The sequence below is a fragment of the Oncorhynchus masou genome, chromosome 30 (assembly GCF_036934945.1).
Source record: "Oncorhynchus masou masou isolate Uvic2021 chromosome 30, UVic_Omas_1.1, whole genome shotgun sequence".
NCBI lineage: Eukaryota > Metazoa > Chordata > Actinopteri > Salmoniformes > Salmonidae > Oncorhynchus > Oncorhynchus masou.
The window spans coordinates 11,469,047-11,488,702 of NC_088241.1; the positions used below are offsets into that span (position 1 = coordinate 11,469,047).

A 19,656-nucleotide genomic window follows, 5' to 3' on the forward strand; every position below is an offset into this window, starting at 1 on the left:
CCTGTACCCACCGCGCGCTCCTTCCTGTAGGCCCACCGCGCTCCTTCCTGTAGGCCCACCGCGCGCTCCTTCCTGTAGGCCCACCGCGCGCTCCTTCCTGTAGGCCCACCGCGCGCTCCTTCCTGTAGGCCACATGCTGAGACCTCTGACAATGAGATTTCATCCATAACTTTCACTCCTGAATTAGATGAACAGTGTCTCATTCTGTCCTCTTGAGTCATTCTCCCTCCCTTTCTCTTTCCTTCTCTACACGGCAGACAGTGTAGGTTTTACTAATACCTGAGTCTACATTCTCTTCTAATGTTCTTCACGTAGCTGACATTTGGAAGCCAACTCTCCTACTGACATCTTTAGATGTGGAGTGCCCTTTGTGTGTGTGCACTCCACGCACCTCTCTGCGAGTGACTCCAAATTCAACAGCAATGTTTAAAGGGTCTGTACCATTACATGTGACAGAGGATAAACCCCCGCTTTTTATTTTATTTTATTACCTCTCATTTGTACCCCTGGAATGATGACATTTGCTGCAATAGCAGTGGCTTGAGAAAGAGAGTTTGGCTTTAAAGGTACATTTTTGGTGATTGTGAAATAAGCTGTAGCTCCATTAAAGCACCAGGATATAGACTTGATGAGTAATTATATTCCTAGTTTTGACTGCGCTAAGACATACTGTATGCGGGTGTGCTGCTTGTATGGCAGTCTCATGCAACATTTGTATTATAACTAGTGATCTATGTGGTCACTAATAGTTGCCTGTCTTCCTGAAAGCTTGTTGTGCCTATGCGTTTTCTAGAACAATCTATGGTTCACAGTTCACCTAATATATCAACCTCATCCAGGCTTAAAGGTAAAAAAAAAAAAAAAAAAAAAAAAAAAAAAAAGCCTTCAGGGTGGTTAGGTCTGTGAGCTCCTTCCTTCTGAGGGGAAAACTGTCTCTCACTCCCAGTGGACTCCTCTGTCCTCCTCACCTTTCCTTCTAGGCTGAGAGGATCCAATGAACTTCAAGGACAGAATTCATGAGTGCCCATAAAAAAAACTATTTTCTCTGGGCAGCAGGTGAAAAACAGAACAACAATAACAACACAGTCCCGGGGTCATTCCACCTCAAAAAGCACAAGGATTTCAACACCCACCACCTCAGATTGTTCTGAAATCATTTCTGTAGTAAGAAACAGAAGTTTACAGATAATTTTGTGACATCCAATTGGTAGTTAGTCTTGTGCCATCGCTGAAACTCCCGTACGGACTCGGGAAAGGCGACGGTTGAGAGCAAATCCTCCTCTGAAACACGACCCTGCCAAGTCAAACTGCTTCTTGACACTGCTCGCTTAACCCTGAAGCCAGCCACACCAATGTGTCTGAGGAAACACCATACAGCTAACGACAGCAGTCAGCGTGCATGCACCCTGCCCACCACAAGGAGTCACTAGAGCGCGATGGAGACCCTGCACCATTATTTTGTTCAAATATAATTTGATTTCTGAGAAATTAAGCTAATTGATTGCACCCAAATTCATTAAATATAGTACATAACATCCGATTTGGACCTAAAAAAATTCAGACAATGAGTAAGACATGCGGATTCCAAAGCATTTGTCAAAAGCCCCCCCCCCCCCAATGCCAATCTTATGTTTCTAACTACAGAAATGATTTTGGAACAATCTGAGATTGTGGGTGTCATTGCTTTCTGAAACAACATGGAACAACCCTCCAGTCACTGAGAGGGAAAGGACTTTGGAGACAGAATAAAACAAAGACCCAGCACACAGAAACAAAGACTACCCTTCACAAAGGAGGGCGGGTGACCTGTCACCTGCCATCATCAAAGTGCGTCTGTTGTTTGGCTCCCCTACCACGGTGGCTAACCAAGTCCCCAGAGGATGAGGAAAAGCAAAAGAGCAAAGTCTCTCTTTCCATCCAACCATCCATTTATCCATCTGCAAACTGAAAAGCATGGATTGAATGATCAGTTTTGTATTATATTTTATTATTTCTAAAAAAATTAATGCAGGATAAAACATTCTGAATATATTCAAGACTGCTCATATCTTCTAATGTCAGGTACTATGTGGGTTTTGATGTTGTCTCATTGAGTACGGTTACATGCACATAAACGATTTCCCTTATAATCATGTTTATATGGACACATCTGAAGTCAGTCTTCCTGATGGGACTTAAATAAATACCGAAAATCGGCAATCAAAATAAACGTTCTACCACAACGATCATGTTATTTTTATGAAGCCACATTTGAGTTTGGACATAAAGTTTGTATGTGAAAATTAATTCTAAGTTGCATGTGCTGGTAAATGTGCAGATCAATTACACCGCTGGAACACAGATTAAACTGTGTCCTAATAATTCCAGATTGCTTAGAAAACTAGGTGTTTTATTCGGTGGATGCTTACTTTGATATAGACTTTACGCTGATTTAAGATAAGCAGAGTAAAGTGTTTATATGACTTGCATAATCTGCATCCTGCCATAATCAGTTTTAATATATTACACTGGGTTCACTAAACAATAGGAACACCTTCCTAATATTGAGTTGCACCCCCTTTTGCCCTCAGAACAGCCTCAATTCATCAGGGCATGGACTCTAAGGTGTCGAAAGCATTCCACAGGGATGTTGGCCCATGTTGACTCCAATGCTTCCCACAGTTGTCAAGTTGGCTGGATGTCCTTTGGGTGGTGGACCTTACTTGATACACACAGGAAACGGTTGAGCGTGAAAAACCCAGCAGCATTGCAGTTCTTGACATACTCAAACTGGTGCGCCTGGCATCTACTACCATACCCCGTTCAAAGGCACTTAAACCTTTAGGCTGTCATTGTAAATAATAATTTGTTCTTAACTGACTTGCCTAGTTAAATAAAGATTGTTTAAAAAAATACATTATTTTTTTCTAATGTTTTGTACACTGTATATTAGTGTGCATGTAAACATACTCATTGTGTCTGTTGCACACAGCATTTCCATCCCCTATGGTTAATACTGTATGTTTCTCTCCTGTGCTAGCCAGCTCCTAGCTCAGTGATCGCTTCCCTCCCAGTCAGGTTTACTGTTGTTTTGCAGTCCCCAGCCAGCTAAGTGCCAGGTGGCTGTGTTTGGGGGGCTAAGCGGCACAACATTATTCTGTCTCAGGCCCAGACTTACTTTGGGCATGGTAATCACCAGGTGTTCATTCTTGGCACTGCAAGCATGTGTTTGGAGGGAGGATGGAGGTTGAACCATAGGATGTGTTTGTTTACTGCTTTAGTGTTTTTGGCTTAAGCACACCATGTCTCTCTCTCTCTCATATCTCTCTTCATCTCCCCCCTCTCTCTCTGCTCCTCTATCTTGCTCTTTGAATCTCTCTCTCGCTCTCATCCAGCTGTTTGAACTGCTGGGCCCAGAGGGATTTGAGATGATCTCTGTTCTCCTCCAGAGAAGGTCTTCCATCGTGGACTCTCTCCTTTCCATCCCTGCAGACACGATCAACTACCCACCAGGTGAGTCAGACCCCACCCCCTGCACCAGAGGCATCCAGGTCATCTCCATAGAAACCAGAGATCCACACTCTCGGAGAGCAGTGGGGTAGAGTATCGTTGATGAATTAAACTGTAGATAATTGGTTTGAAATTCAGTCTACCTACCTAGACAATTTTTTTTTTTTTTTTAAATAAATAAATATTTTGCCTGTCACTACCCCGGATTTGGAGGACCACTTTTAATACTTTTAATATTTATTTAATATGTTTTTTATTTAAATGTTTTATACTTATTTATCCCCAACCTTCATCATTGTCAGGGTCTTCTCAAGGGAAGGAGAGGGTGATATATGATAGGGTCACTAAGGTCGACTCTTGGCTATGCATTTCTCAGCAGGGTCATGACCTTTAACAACTGGTCCATGTTTCGATGTTAATCCCTGCAACACAAATGGCACAGTCCAGCTCCAACAACCCTTAAAGATCTATATGAGGGTTTGATGTACAAATCAATATTAGACTCTGCAAATCTTTGATGGTGTCTAGTACTCTAGTACAGAGAGGTACAGTATGAAATGCACAGTGTCCCTGTCTCTTTGTCATGGGTGAAGGTTGGTAAAGCTGTAGCTTACTAAGGAATACAATTACAAATACTCCCCTACTGCTATTCAAGATGAAAAATGTGTTAATTTTATGTACATTTCACGTAACTGTGAAAAGGCTATTCAAAGGTTAAACTTTCCACCTTATTTTCTGTTCTATATCAGCCCCCCCCTCACTCCCTCACTCCCTCCCTCATCGTTCTCTCATTTCTTTGTTCCCATCACCTACCCCTCAGGTCTGTTTTGGAGCTGGGTATTGCTCTCATTTTCTGCATGATTGTCAAACGGCTCAATACACTGAAAAGCTATTACCTAAAGATAGCCTATTAAGCTTAGCTCAGTCCTTCATTATTTCTCTAGGTTTTTGGGGAGGAGGTCGGGGGAGGAGGGTCGGGGGTTGGGGGAGGTAATGCACCATGATCCATTTAAGTCCAAGATAGTCATCTCCAGCACTAGACCAGTCACTCTCTTTTTGCCCCTCTTGCCTTCCACTACTTCTCACAAATCAGAGAAAATGTAGCAAAGTAGGATTTCACTCTATAGACAAATACCTGGCTCATGCCTTGTATAGTATTACTGTCCCCACTATGAAATCTGGAAGGGGACTGTAGCTCTGTGTCCGTCCTTTAGTATGTTCATTACATGCAATATCTCAGACAGCAGTGGCCCAGATTTGGTGAATCTTTGGTGATCTTGCCATAGAGATCCGGCATGTACACAATTACACTGATTGGCCCAAGGGGGTACTGTAGTAATATACTGAAATTCCAAACTTTGAACAAGCATATCCTGTCCCGTTTGAGCTACTGTCATGGAGTGAGGTGTTATTATATGCATCCCCTCATGAGCAACACGTTTCTTTAAGCTCTGCCCGTTAGTTTTTCTGCTAATTAGACATTTTGTCCTGCACCAAACCAACATTCGAACAAGCATAGCTCCTGCCCCGTTTGAGCTACAGTCATGGAGTTTTGGACATGTAAACATCTTCTCATGAGAAACAAGTTTCCCATAATTACCTATATCATTTTGGTACTTACACATTGAATGTCTTTCCACACAACATATGTTGGAATAATTGACACAGGGAGGAGCGCCACATCATTCGTGGGGGACAACATGTTCACTGTAGACTTGTTATTATACTGAGGGGTGGCATTCTCCCTTAGCCTGGTCCTAGATCTGTTTCTACTGTCTTGCCAACTCCTATGATCAGTGTCCAGCACAAATGGATCTGGGACCAGGCTAGTACCAGAGAATACACTGACCTGGTTGGTGCTGAAGCGTTCTCCCATGTACTAGGATATGTGCCCTGCTGTAACTTAGCTATGCTGATCTGCTCCTTCTTCTGTACATACAGTAGCCTATGTAGTTCAGTGAAGTATCCTCTCTACATTATTCAGTCTTCTCTATTGCTCTCCCCTGTTGCTTGGAGCTGAGCTGACTGGCTCATATTCAGTCTGTTGCCCCTGTAGTTCACTGTTTCCCAGGCTTTGCCTACAGTACACTGACTGTTTTATATTGAAGTTACTTCCTCCATGGCCTGTAGCTGAATTCAGTCAGTGATTTCAGTCTGTATTTCCCCACAGCATGGAACTGATTCTACTGCATGTCACTGAAGCTGTTCCCTGTGTAGCACAGTGAGCCCAGTGCCTGACTGTTATTTTTCATACACTGAACCCCATGCTGAGCTAGCAGTATCACTCCTCGTCTCTCCTGCTTTCTGTCTCCTCTTTTTGGAGATGTTTTCTTCGCTTGGAGGCTAATAGTTTTTTTTTTTTAACCCTTGAAATGTGAACGAAGCTGTGAGTAGCTGAAGATGTGTGTGGGTGGATAAGGATGGACAATTTGTCGTCAGTTCCAAATCGTAGGCAGGCATCAAAGAAATTGAAAAAATATATAAATAAAGCTGGAATTTTAGTTTTTCCGAACATTTCTATATATTTGTGTAGCCTAAGAGATTTATGTTATCTATTTGAGTCATTCATTTCCCACATCCTACATTTACAGCGGTGGTTGTGATACTGTAAATGAACCACCTAATTTTTAAAGGCCCAGTTCAATCAGAAATGAGATTGACCTGCGTGTGAGAGAGAATACTGTGAAATTGTAAATGCGTTAATAGACCAATGAGTTCCAAAGCTCTCTGCCAATAACAGCTTGTTTTCAGATTTACCCTCTCCACTCAGACAACTCCCAGACAGTCCTAGCAAAATTCTAGCATGAGAAATTGCACTTTGCTAAGAAGCTATTTTTGGTTATTTTTTTCCCTTCCACCATTTCCATTGAAAACAACAATCACAGTAAGGTACTTAATAATTGTTACCCAGAAATAATTTGATATTGAGCCAAAAAACAGTCTGTATTGGACCTGTAGCCCTTTCCACTCGTACCCCAAAATTGGAATGCAGTGGCTGTACAGTAACATGCTGTACATGATGTCAGAGCTCTGTGTCTCTGCTTCACATTATTTTAAAATAATCACGGTTTTTGGTTTCGATGATAAAAATGAAATAATAAATGCACTATGCGTTATGTGGGTTGAATGCTGTATCAACATAGAAGTTCCATGATGGTGGTGACTGCCCATTTAGTGTCTATCACTTTATTAAGCATCATTTATTCACATTACATTAGTTTAATTAAATATTTCAGTTGTTGTGTATATTACATTTGTTTTATTCGATGACTTTATCGTTTCATTCCAAGTCATCTCATCTCTATAGAGCTGCTGCCTATGTTGTCTGCCAAAATCACTATTTTAGTGGTTCTTCAAAGTAATTATGGCATTCTTTAATGGCCGCTGAATCTATGTCGCTTAGATCATGTGTTTTAAGGTAGATACCTCGTGCATTTAGCATGTGTAAAAGCATACACAGACCGGACATGTAAGCGTACAATGGATTATGGTCATTGTAGTTAATTACCAAGTTTTCTGCTGTAAACAATGTTGAATATTGGCTCCCTACTACATCGCAGTTAGGGTTTGATCAGACTGATCTCTAGAAAAACTGCGCATTGAGCGAGCTCACAGAAAAAACCCAAACCAAATGGACTAAAAATAATTTTACACCATTTTGGATCATCACGCTACAAGAAGTTGCCCCCATCCCTTCCAGTAATTGGGCAACTTTTGCACTTTTGTTGTCCGAGTGAGCGATATGCTGTACATTAGGATGACTCAATGTATTTTGAAAGGTGATATACTGAGAATTATAATAAATACAGCTTTGATGTATAGGGTTAGTCTTACTGGAGTCCTACACATAACAAAAAATACTTTACATACAAAAGACGAACATGTAACGTGTGTGTGTGTGTGCATCTGTCTTACATGTGACATGTGACCATATGACTGGACAATAATCAAGATAAGATAAAACTAGAGCCTGCAGGACTTGACCACATGACTGGACAATAATCAAGATAAGATAAAACTAGAGCCTGCAGGACTTGACCATATGACTGGACAATAATCAAGATAAGATAAAACTAGAGCCTGCAGGACTTGACCACATGACTGGACAATAATCAAGATAAGATAAAACTAGAGCCTGCAGGACTTGACCACATGACTGGACAATAATCAAGATAAGATAAAACTAGAGCCTGCAGGACTTGACCATATGACTGGACAATAATCAAGATAAGATAAAACTAGAGCCTGAAGGACTTGCTTTGTGGAGTGTGGTGTCAACAAAGCAGAGCATTTCTTTATTACGGATGTCATACAAGCAAGCCACATTTCCATATTATTATACAACTCATGTAAACTTTTATGATCACTATGTTGGATGTAGTTATAAGATGACATGGCATCATACCCTTGGTTGTTCTGAACAGAATGAGTCTATCTTTGGCTATTGTGAAAATGTGTTGGGGCACACCCACCTGGATGCACTTTAATGACTTATTTTTATGTGCACCAAAATTATGATTTGTTTTCCCTGAATTGCATTGTGAAAGCCTAACTGTAAAATAATATTTTAGAACTTAGCTCGTCATGTTGGCAATAGAACAAGCTTTCACATGATGCCTTGTTTCAGGTTAACTGTTGTGTCCTCACCTTTGGTGTAATATTTTCATAATCTCCAAACTGTTCCCTTTCAGTTGCTACCATGGTTATGCATATGCTCTTCATATTTCTTCTGCAAGAAAGATTTCAACGTAGCCCTATTCGTATAGGCCAATTCTCACGTGTTTAAAGGGTTGGACTTAGTAACTCAAGAGTAAATCGTTATCGGTTTGTGTGCATTTCATTAGTATGTGTATTTAATTAATCAATCTGTGTGTAATTAAGCAGTATAAATCATTAATTAGCTGTGGTTGGTTCTATGGTACCTGAGCCTAGGTCTGGTATCAAGTGCCAGGTCGTTTTGACCAGGGAATGAAGCTAAGGTATGCTGGGCAGGTAGATGCACCACAATCGTCTCTTACCTGATTGGACTGGATAGGTAGCCTAGATAATCACTAGCCTGTGCACAGTGGCACAAAACTGATTGCAATGTCGGCGTTAATGATGACGTAATCCGGTTGTGATGATGTCATTTCAACCAGCTTTGACACAATCTAGTGCTTAATTTGGCTCAGGGGAAGTTTTAATTTATTTATTTTATTTATTTATTTAACTAGGTAGGCCAGTTGAGAACAAGTTCTCATTTACAACTGCGACATGGCCAAAAATAAAGCATAGCAGTGCGACAGAAACAACAACCGGTTCCACCATATTAGGCTGTATCTGTTTTCTTTCCGTTACCATTTTGGAACTGCAGGTGTTAGCCCTTCCCCTAGCCCACTGTGTTTTTCACATCAAGCTCACTTCTGTTCCATGATACTTTATCTCTGGACCGTACTGCATCCTAAAGTCTTCACTTCTCTTCTCTTTTCCCCTGGAAAAATGAGCTGAGTGTGGTGAACTAAAAGTTCATTTTTAATATTGAATCACTTTGATGTATTAACTTCCTTTTCCACTGTTGGGGCAGTGGTTGGTGGTAAACCTTTAGAGCGTATAAGGGCTGATTGGCCTACTTTAGATTACTTGCCTCTTCCGCTCTTTGTCATGTATGGACCACAGAGAAGAGAGACGGAGGATGTTTTCTGGGTTGTTTGTTTTCTTTTCTTTTTTTCCCTTCCATCCATCCACAATTCACGTTACACGCATGGAGAAGTGGTGATAGGCTTCATCTTCTCTTTTCGCTTGTCAAAGTTCACCTGCCTGCCAGACGGCTTTTGAGATTAACGTTGCCTTGACGACAGAGTGGAGAGGTCAGGAGGGGCTAAAAGAGGCTGATTAAATTTCCCACTTTCTGCATTCCATCAAAGAAGTGGGATTTGGTGGGAGTGTCTGTCAACTGCTGATTAGCTTTCAAATTGCAAACTCCTTAATCGTCATGTTGGTAAATAAATGTACTCTGCCTGATGGCTGTTTTTACAGATCTCTAAATGAGAATTGAAATCTGTGCAGCATACTCCAACTCAAGTGATTCAGCTAGCTGGCACTACTGATGACGGTAGTAGATGGTGAGATGCTTATCTTCTGTGATTTTCTTCCCAGGAAGGTTCATGGATATGGATATGTTCTATATATAGAATTATTATGACAAAGAATAGACTCTTCATCTCTTCTCTAAGCTCTCCCTGAGCTTATGGCCTTTAAATCATGTTTGAGTAATGAAGCACACACACACCCTCTCTTGAGTAAAACAAAAAAACTGAGGGAATTTGAGCTGTTCAGGGTAAACTTAATCATTGCTGACATGGTCACAAACTAGTTAGTATCTCTGTAGACAAACGGTCAGGCAGCGAATCACGCACTGCACCGTCAGCCAGCCCTCTCAGTACTATGGAACTGTTTGTGGAACATGTTCTACATATTAAAATGAGACAAGACGTGGCTTGCAAGAGTTCCACTTTCTCATTCAGACACACACTCACGTGGTAGGCACACAGACACACACTCACGTGGTAGACACACATTCATGCATGCATTAGGCGTGTGCACACAGGCCCTTAACACGCACGTGCGCACACACACCACTTCACACATCCTATTCCAGAGTGAGCTCGTTGGTTTACTCCCCTGCTCTATCGACATGCTAGAGCATGTTTTTGCTAATTGCTCAGTATCTGTTTACATTTGTTTAGAAAGTGGTAACCACAAGGGGGAAGAAGCTCAATTTGAATGCAGCAAATTCCCCAATCATATCTAGCAAACCCAATAGATGTGGAACGCAGCAGCACAGAGCTCACACAGATCAAGAGAGTGAGCGGGTGAGCGAGCCACATGAAAGGGAAGATGGAGAGAAAGGAGGGGTGTAGATGTACAACCACAGTGTCAGTGGGGGCTAAGAGAGGGGGGCTGGGGGGTGTACAGTCATGACCGTGTCCCAAATGTAGGGGTAAAGAAAGGAGAAGAGCTGCTGCCTTTGAGATGGAAATGGACGTGAAGGTGGAGAGGGCGTCAGAGGGCTGGGTGAAAATTCTGGATGAAAAAAGCCTTTTTGAGTTTTGATGGGCTGGGAGAAAGTGAGAGAGCGAGAGGGAGGATGGACTGGCACTGACAGGGAGATAGTTTTTCATCTAAATGATTTTTACTCTCATTCCAGTGTTACAGGGAGGGGAGGATGATCAAATCTGGTCCTCCTACTTGACAGACAAGGCCTACTTCACACACTAGCTCAGACTGAAAGGTTAATTTGTTAAGACCTATACAATCTTGTTGGGATTTCACATATTTACTTCACTAATTAAACCATATTCAGTGGTTCCTCATGCTGTGTTACTGTAAAGGACTTTGTGACAAATGTTACTGTAAACATGGCTACATAAATACGTAAGATTTATTGATTGATGGATACATTAATTAATATCCATTCTTGTTTTTCTACTCTCACCATTTTTATTCTCCAAATAGCTTATCTAAATGTGGGACTTGAGTACACAGTGCAGTGGTCCAGTCCTTATTTCCTCCCTGTTCCATCAGATTCAGACATGTTAACCCCAGCTCCCAGTGGGTCAGTTGACTGCATTTCATTAGGGATTAGGAAGGGGCCTGTTTCCTGAAACCGGGAGGGGGAGTGATAGTAGTGTCACTGTGTCAGAACCACTGACCAGTCTCTGCTCATTCTGGGAGGACAGAAAGATGAGACAAACAGAAATGCATATGTGGCCACTGGGAGGCTGCACGCACCTATGAGATTGGATAATTTCACACTCGAACCAATCCTGTTAGCTGAATGCACTATAGATTGATGTAGGACAGTGGACTGACTGAGTAAGGGCTCAGATGGGTGGAGCACAGTGGACTGACAGAAATAAGGGCTCAGATGGGTGTAGGACAGTGGACTGGGCAGGTGGTGAGACACCGGAGAGCATGATGTACAACACACTGACATGCTGCTGTCCAGCAGGGTTCAACATTACAGAACACACTATTGTGTAGAACAGATAGGATTATTTCAAGTACAATAGGGAAGGATGTTAGCTATGTTCATTAACGTTTCTACCTCTAGCTTTGGGAATGGTTGACCTACCTGAATACACACCAGCAGAGGAGGCTGGTTGGAGGAGCTAATGAAGGACAGGCTCATTCTAATGGCTGAAATTGTATTAATGGAACAGTATAAAACATGGAAATCACTTGACTTCCATTTATTTCATTCCAGAAATTATAATGAGTCCATTCTCCTATAGCTTCTCCCACCAGTCTCCTCTGCACAGCAGTGTCTAGGACTATTCTCCTCCTGCCAGGCAGAAGCCCTGCTGCTCTCCCATGGAGCAGAGGTTTCCCAGGCAGACCTCTTCTCATCCATCCCACAGCTTGTTGGTTCACCAGCCAGGAGTGTTTTTTTCAGGACACTTGAATCTTCACTGACCCCAGTCTCTATATCAGCCCTAGCTTACAGTAAGCCCTGTGTGTGACGTTATCTTTCCCAGCAGACAGTAAAGAATGACGGGTAAGGGCAGGGATGGGCAACTCCATTTCTCTGGGCCTGATTTGGTGTCACACTTTTTCTCCATCCCTACCAAACACAGCTGAGTAATCAAATTGCATTCTAAACTGAAGATCATCATTAGGTGATTATTGGAGTCAAGTGTGTTAGCTGGGGCAAAACTATGACACCAGTCAGGCCCTTGAGGAATGGAATTGCCCACCCCTGGGTTAGGGGGTGATTGGAGGCATGCCCTGTTGTAGAGCTGCTAATTAAACCTGCACCTCTGCACATAACTAACAAAGCAGCAGTAGTAATGAGGAAGAGTCTAATTAGCGGGTCAAGATCAGCGATAGCACATCTGGCAACCGTAGCCAAGCGTCTCTAGCTGGGTGGGGAAGGTAAGACGTCTGTGGTTGACCTACCCAGTCTAGTAGCCATGTGAACCCTACAGTTGTTTGTTTTCGTGTGTGTGTCCCACCGTGTGTCCAGTTTAGTAGTGATCCCCGAAGTTGCCGCAGGTGGGGCAGTACTGGTGGTCCCAGCCAGAACCAGTCAGTTAACCTGACATGAATAGCCTCCAGTTGTCTGTCTGTGTGACTTTGTTTGTGTTTCTCTTTCTGTGCATGCAGGGGTGCAACTTGGATTTGATAAGGGGGGAGTAACCTAGCGGGGGGTCTGGGTTTTCCTCCCTCAAACTTGTTTTATTTTTATTTGGGGACAGCCCTAGTAGAAATGCAGAAAATGAGCTTTGGACACCCCCCCCCCCTCAAACTTTTTCGAGGGGGGCGTATCCAAAGCTCATTTTCTGCATTTCTACTAGGGCTGTCCCCAAATAAAAATAATCTTGGTTGACCAGGATTAGTCTTTTTCTTTTGAACAATTAATTAGTCCACAATTTTAAATCTGTATTTTTCTATACATAAATGTTTCTATATTTTAATAAAATCAACTATGTGCTGAACTTGTCTGATGCTTTGAGTACGTTGTTTGATTAAATAAGACACAACTGATTCAAGAGGGAGCCAGAGATCAAGTTAGCCCAAACAGAGAAAAAAAACCTTGTTCCCTACCCTCCCACCACTGCTGCTGATCTTCGCAGATTCTGCCATTATGCTCCTGAAGTTGCCTGAAATAGACTGCACCAGCAGTTGGAGTGCCAATTTATCTTATCATTTCTACCAGTCTGAATGCCAGTTAGGATTTTCGTGGAACAGTTTAATTTATAATAGTCTTTGTATCTCAAAATCATTGTCTGTGGTTAATCTGCATTATATCTAAATGAAAATTATACCCGTCTAAAAGTAGCTGTTTTATTGCTATGTAAAAATAGCCTACAAAATCTAACACAAAAGCATTGCAGCCTGCAGGTAGAAAATATCCTGATAAAAATAAATATCCTATAAATCACATTGGCTACGCATGGCCTGTCTACAACAAACTTGAAACGCATCAGCTGGGTCGCCCTAAAACTTGTGCTAGAAAACCTTGAGACATTGTATAACATATTCTGGGGCCCCAGAGTTTCCTGCACCTGTGAGCTCGGGACAGACACAGCTGTAGGCTATTTATGCAAAGGGAAAATAAGTAATCAGGGGGTTTATGACGTTTCCACTGGATCAGAGCATTACAATTTTCCCTTTCATGCCGAGTGGTTATAGAAAGGGAGAGAATTGGAAATATTGTCCAAATGCTTTCAGTAACTTTTGTCATTCTCAATTGATTCTGAAAACAGACTTTGTTTACTTGCTGTTTGAGGTGAATAAAAATTATGTTGAGAAGCTCCACATCTCATTAGTGGTGGTAAATTAAGACAATCAGAAATACTGTCAGACAACCCCAAATGGGCCCATTTTATAGGCCTACATTTGTGCGCAGACCAGGTAGACTAGTCCTACTTCTATATGTATGTATTCAGGTGCGCGTTCTTACTCAACATTGACAGGAACATTTCAAAGAGACAATTAATACATTGACCTTAAATGGAAATAAATAAACTAAAAACCTATTTCTCACAAGTGTAGCGCAGGTTGTGATTTCTGCAAAACACGTCCTCTGACAATGAGAACGGTAAATGACTGTAATAATAATATATTGAATGTATTAACGGAAATTACCGGAACTAAATAAACATTGCAGATTAGACATTTAGGAATTAATGCTAATGTGTAGTCTACTACTGGTGATATACAGTACCAGTCAAAAGTGTTTGTTGTTGCTATTTTCTACATTGTAGAATCATAGTAAATACATCAAAACTGTGAAATAACACATATGGGAAAGGGAATTATGTAGTAACCAAAAGGGAAGGGAGGGATGGGGGAGGGAAGGGAGGGATATGGGAGGGATATGGAAGGGAGGGATATGGGAGGGAGGGAAGCGAGGGATATGGGAGGGAGGGATATGGGAGGGAGGGAGGGATATGGAAGGGAGGGATAGGGGGAAGGGGAGGGATAGGGAAGGGAGGGATATGGAAGGGAGGGATATGGAAGGAAGGGAGGGAGGGAGGGATAAGGAAGGGAGGGAGGGAGAGAGGGATATGGAAGGAAGGGAGGGAGGGAGGGATAAGGAAGGGAGGGAGGGAGAGAGGGATATGGAAGGAAGGGAGGGAGGGATAAGGAATAGGTAATAATAATACATTATTTCTATTAACAGCGTGACATGAAATGGAACTGTTAAATGATATGCAATGTGTAAGTCTGGCTTCTCTGCGGCGTTCTCTGCTCTGTTATCTGCATGATCAATCATCAGCACTCAGTGTGTGATTTGTGTGCTTTGTTGTAGCCTACCGTAAACCTATTACACAAAGTCGCCATCAATTCAAAGCGCTGCGTGCAATGGGTTCTCCTACCATTCTATTGCAAAGAGCAAGTAGACCTACAGGCTATACAGATCAGCGCCCAAAAAATGTCCATAGCCCACCATGCCCAAGATTCCCTCAACATATCACAACTGGTGAGAGAATATGCAGAGAAAGAGAAGGGTAAATAAGCTGAGACGCAAAAGTACAAAATATGCACGTGCGATATACAGTATCAACTCTCTGGCTTCATTCATACATTAAACCAGTCAATGCTAGCAGCCTACCATATTCACTCATAAAGTCCCCAATAGGAAACATCCCTTAGGCTGCATGGCTTCTAAAAATGTAATTGCGTACTATATGTGCAGACGACCTCGATGCCGTTACGATACACAATGTCCAATCTCCATCTCGCATTCAAATATCCACTAACGTGGTACTGGCAGAGGCTGAAATATAAACGGTAGCTAATCACAAAACAGCAGATACTGTGTCCACAAACGCGCTTTAGGAAATCTACATTTGCACCATTGTTTCATGATGTTATAATTACAAAAGCGGCCACACGGTGGGCTGCTCGTCAGATTTGCGGGCAGTTGATTAACTGAGCTATCCATGGTGCTGTGGCCTGTTTATTTAGAAGCTGATGTTCCCTGTGACAGTCACCACAATAAGCAGGTTATAATGAAGTAAAAACACCCATAACCTTCTCAAATCCCCCCGATAGCCAGTTGCAATGGGAGAGAACATGCTGACGTAGGCTAAAACAAATGTCATTTTCACTGGACCTCATAATATTTGACCAGTCGGCCAAAAGTGCTTCATAGGCCTAGGCTACCTTTTTAAAGGGGAATTTTACTCTAAATCCATTTTCATGTGTATTTCTAGTCAATCCACCATAAATACAGTCTCGAAAAACCATCAACATATCATTTATTGTATGGTTGCATCATAGATATCGAAACACACTGTCTGTCAAAAAGTCAAATTTCATCTCACCATGCGAGACTTTGCACTTCTACCCTTCTCTTCTTTGCCAGGGATTCCCAGAAAGCTGCATGTACTAGCTGACTCTCTCTGGCTCTTCAACCATTGGTGGACGTGTAATTCAAATGATTTGCTGTGATGTTTACTAGAGCCCTGTCCGAGCCCTACCCATGCCTGCGACGTTCAGGCCCGATTGCTTTTGCCCAAAACCCGAAATTAGAAATAACTTCCTTCGTTATTAAATCCTTTAACTGCTCCTCTCTGTCTGTCACTCGCTCGCTGTGGATGAGCTCTGCTCATGGCGGCTCAGGATTTCTGTGTCTATAGCAACAGCTCCTCTTGGGTGACTCTGCTCAATGACGAGACATGAGAGAGAACAGAGCATGGCTGTTAGCTACTTTTCGTCATGCTAAACTCTGACAACTCGAGGAACATTATAACTGTTTTATATTTGAAGCACTTTTGACACCTATGTGTTAAACCAATTCCACACACCGCCCACTCAATCCAGTTAGAGGGGAGTTTTTGGAGCTGTAGGAATTTACTCAAATGGGCAATTGGGAACATCAGGACTGATCAGGACATTCAAAGCTAGATATCTAGACTCCGACATTGTAGTGAAACATTTTTTTGTGAATTTGTCTACTATGGACTACTGAAAACAACAAAGCCAATGAATTACCTGGGTAAAATAGTCATTTAAAACTTGGCTACATCAATACAAGTGTGGTGACTTTGAGAGAACTTTGAGTTTATTAAAACGTGTCTAATTAAAATGTGTATATTTCTCCATTTACAATGGTATAATCATGTCTTTTTTTCTCTGGGATTATATGCTTTTAAATAGCACTTCTGGTTTCCACAGGAATACCGGGATACTGGACATTTTCCAGATAATTCTCTGGAAAATATAAAACCCTAGTGTAGAGTGTATATATACACACACACACACACAGAAAGGTAAGGGTCTAGGCCACCCTGGGATTTTAGGTCCTCCTGGATTTGACTCACGTCACTTGTATGCTGTTAGGGTTTATTTTGCTCCTGTGATGCTCGCTCTCCTTGCTCAACAACAAGCTGGTGGTCTCCTGTGGGCCCTTACCCATGCAGGGTTAAGTAAAGGACACACACGTACACATGTGTTACAATATGAATTAATGCTGAGGTCCTGAGGTTAGAAATGGTCCTTTCCTCCTGGTGGCTACCAGACTCTGAACAGGTATAGTTGTTGCAGTCTGGAGAAACACACACAGCCACTTGTCAGTCCTGTTGCATCGCAGCTCGGATCTCCACATTAACTATTGACCAGTCTAGCAACCATGTCTGAAAAACAGCACAGCTGAAGAGTAGATGGTGTGGTGACTTCACCGAGACCTACAGCTATAATATAGGCGTGTATACTATAGGCGGTGGAAAAGTGTGTATTAGAGTACTGTACATGGTATTCCATACTTAGTTACCGTATTATAGGTGCTCAATTACACAAGACAATATAGTAGCCCACCTCATAGAAACGTTGAATGTATCAATGATGAACCAACTGTTTCTTTGTGACCATCTCTGTCGGTTTAACCTTTTACTGATGTCTCTGTTATTCTTGTGTTTAGACGGTAGCCGTGGAGGAGAGGGGGGCAGCAAGCCCACGTACGGCTGTCAGGTGACCATCCAGTCGGGGAAGGAGAAAGAGATGATGAAGATGCACCGGAGGGAGGAGAAGAGGGAGAGGAAGAGGGGGGAGAGACGTTGGGATGACACCGAATCCTCTTCCGACCTCTACTTTGACCCCAAGGAGATGAGAGCTCAGAGGTGAACCACCACACTAGATCTCTATCTAGCTCTTCCCCTTTCCTATCTTTCTCTTCTCATGTCTCTCTTCTCTCTTTCTCTTCCCATCTTTCTCTCTGCCTCTTTTTCTTTCCATCTCTTCCATTTTCCCTTCTCTGTTTTACTTCATTTTCTACATCTCCCCCTGTGATCTTCTTTCCATATGGAAACACCCTCCTGCATTTCACATCACTGCTCGGCTGCAGGTTGTAAGAAAAACAACACGGCTCCTGGTCACGTTTTTTTCTGAAAATAAATAAATAATAAGGGATCTTTCTGAAAGTTTAATTTCAGCGGATAAAAAAGTGGCGCAGTGATCGGTTTAATTAAACTTATCCGGGCCGAATCCGGCAGAGTATGAAGGAAGAGATTAGCAGAGAGGTAAGCCACGTTACGTTAGCAGAGAATAGTATTACTGCAGAGCCTCACATCTCCACACCTCTCCTGTCTAACAGCTCTCAACTCTAGTATCCATCCCCAATCACAACCAACCGCACATTAAGCATATGTAACTATGGCTGTTCTGCTCTTCATGTGGATGTTTGGTGTTGAAATACTATATATTTTTTAATGGGTTTTATGGATGTCTTGTTGTGTTCTGTCCCGGTTGTGTTATTGCTGTGTTGTGGTTGATTTAATGGTTGTGTGTTGTCCTGGTTGTGTTTCTCCAGAGAGCAGGCCCTGCTGACAGCACGGCGGTCTCCTGTGCTGAGCAGAGAGCGGGTGTACGAACGCATCCGCTACCCCAACGTCTATGACTGCTACGCCGAGGCCACCAAGACCTCCGCCTTCGTAGGGGGAGCCAAGGTACAGTATGTGGGGATTACCAGAGGTGCGTCACAAATGACACCAAAAGTAGTGCACTATGTAGGATAAGGGAATAGGGAGCCTTTTGGGATAAAGCCCTGTACTGCCCAATACCAACTCTATGCCCTATACACTTGACCCCTAGACCATCATGTTCTATCCAAATAAACAATGACTATAACAAGACTAGAAGACATTTTCAAATCCTGCCCACCTGTATTAATGGTCAAAATGAATAGCTTTCATTACTTCCATTTCTCTTTGATAGCGAGCGGGAGGAAAGTGATAGAGCGCACAGACACACACACACTTCGTTCATCCACCAACCTTCACCAGCACCCATCACATTACCCACAAGCCACTGCTTTCATCCCATTTTTATGATCTATTTGTTTTATTCTTGCTGCTTTTTCACTCACTATTTGCATCAACTAACCTGGGGTGTGTTGCTTTAGTCCTCAGTTCAGTAGGAGCAGGTGGGCTGGAGGAAATTATGTTTATTGGCAAAGTTGATATATTTTTTTATCTGAACATGACTTTTGCAATGTTTTGAATGTGTTTGTTTTCAAGTTGAGGTGGTGTTTGTTGATGTTTTATTGTGTGTATTGTAAAATGTTTAATATGATGTAGTTCAGTTGGTAATAAATAGATTGGGGTGGAAATGTCCTTTATGTAATGCGGTGCGTTGTTAATATTTGGGATGTGTTTGTTGTGTTCAGCTGATGTTACCAGAGGGGATAAAGAGAGAGAACAATAAGATGTATGAAGAGGTGGAGATTCCTCCTAGTGATCCCATGTCCATCGGCTTTGAGGAGAAACCCATCTACATCTCTGAACTGGACGAGGTAAGACACCCAATGGTTACATGGGAATTTCGGAGGTGGGGGGCACACAGCACTGTCAAAAGCACACAGCATACTACACATCACGGAGGGACCTGCGATTTTGGGGGGAGGATGACTGTGAGAAGGTCAATTCTGGTTACTTTTTAAAAGGACTTTCTACTCATAAGTGAACAATAAAATATCTTTCTCCCTTCAGAAATGACCCCAATATAACAGATTGGTCCATATTGTCAGGCAGGTGTGCTATTTAGTTGGGCCGTGACGATACCAGTATCGCGACACACATTAATATCATGGTAAGGAAACAAATCGTAAAGAAGATTTAACTTCTTAAGGAAAACAGCCCTAATGTTGGAAACAGACAATTTATTTTCCATGATACAGATCAC

At 42.3% G+C, this 19,656-nt stretch overlaps 1 protein-coding gene across 1 annotated transcript in view; it reads left to right on the forward strand.

The window, feature by feature from the left end:
* The window catches only part of LOC135522059 (activating signal cointegrator 1 complex subunit 3-like), a 162,227-nt gene that overhangs the window by 6,877 nt on the left and 135,694 nt on the right, over nucleotides 1–19,656 (forward strand). Inside the window, 4 exon segments of the mRNA XM_064947975.1 lie at nucleotides 3,375–3,492; nucleotides 17,399–17,597; nucleotides 18,287–18,422; nucleotides 19,142–19,267. Of these exon segments, the coding sequence (XP_064804047.1) occupies nucleotides 3,375–3,492; nucleotides 17,399–17,597; nucleotides 18,287–18,422; nucleotides 19,142–19,267 (579 nt within the window).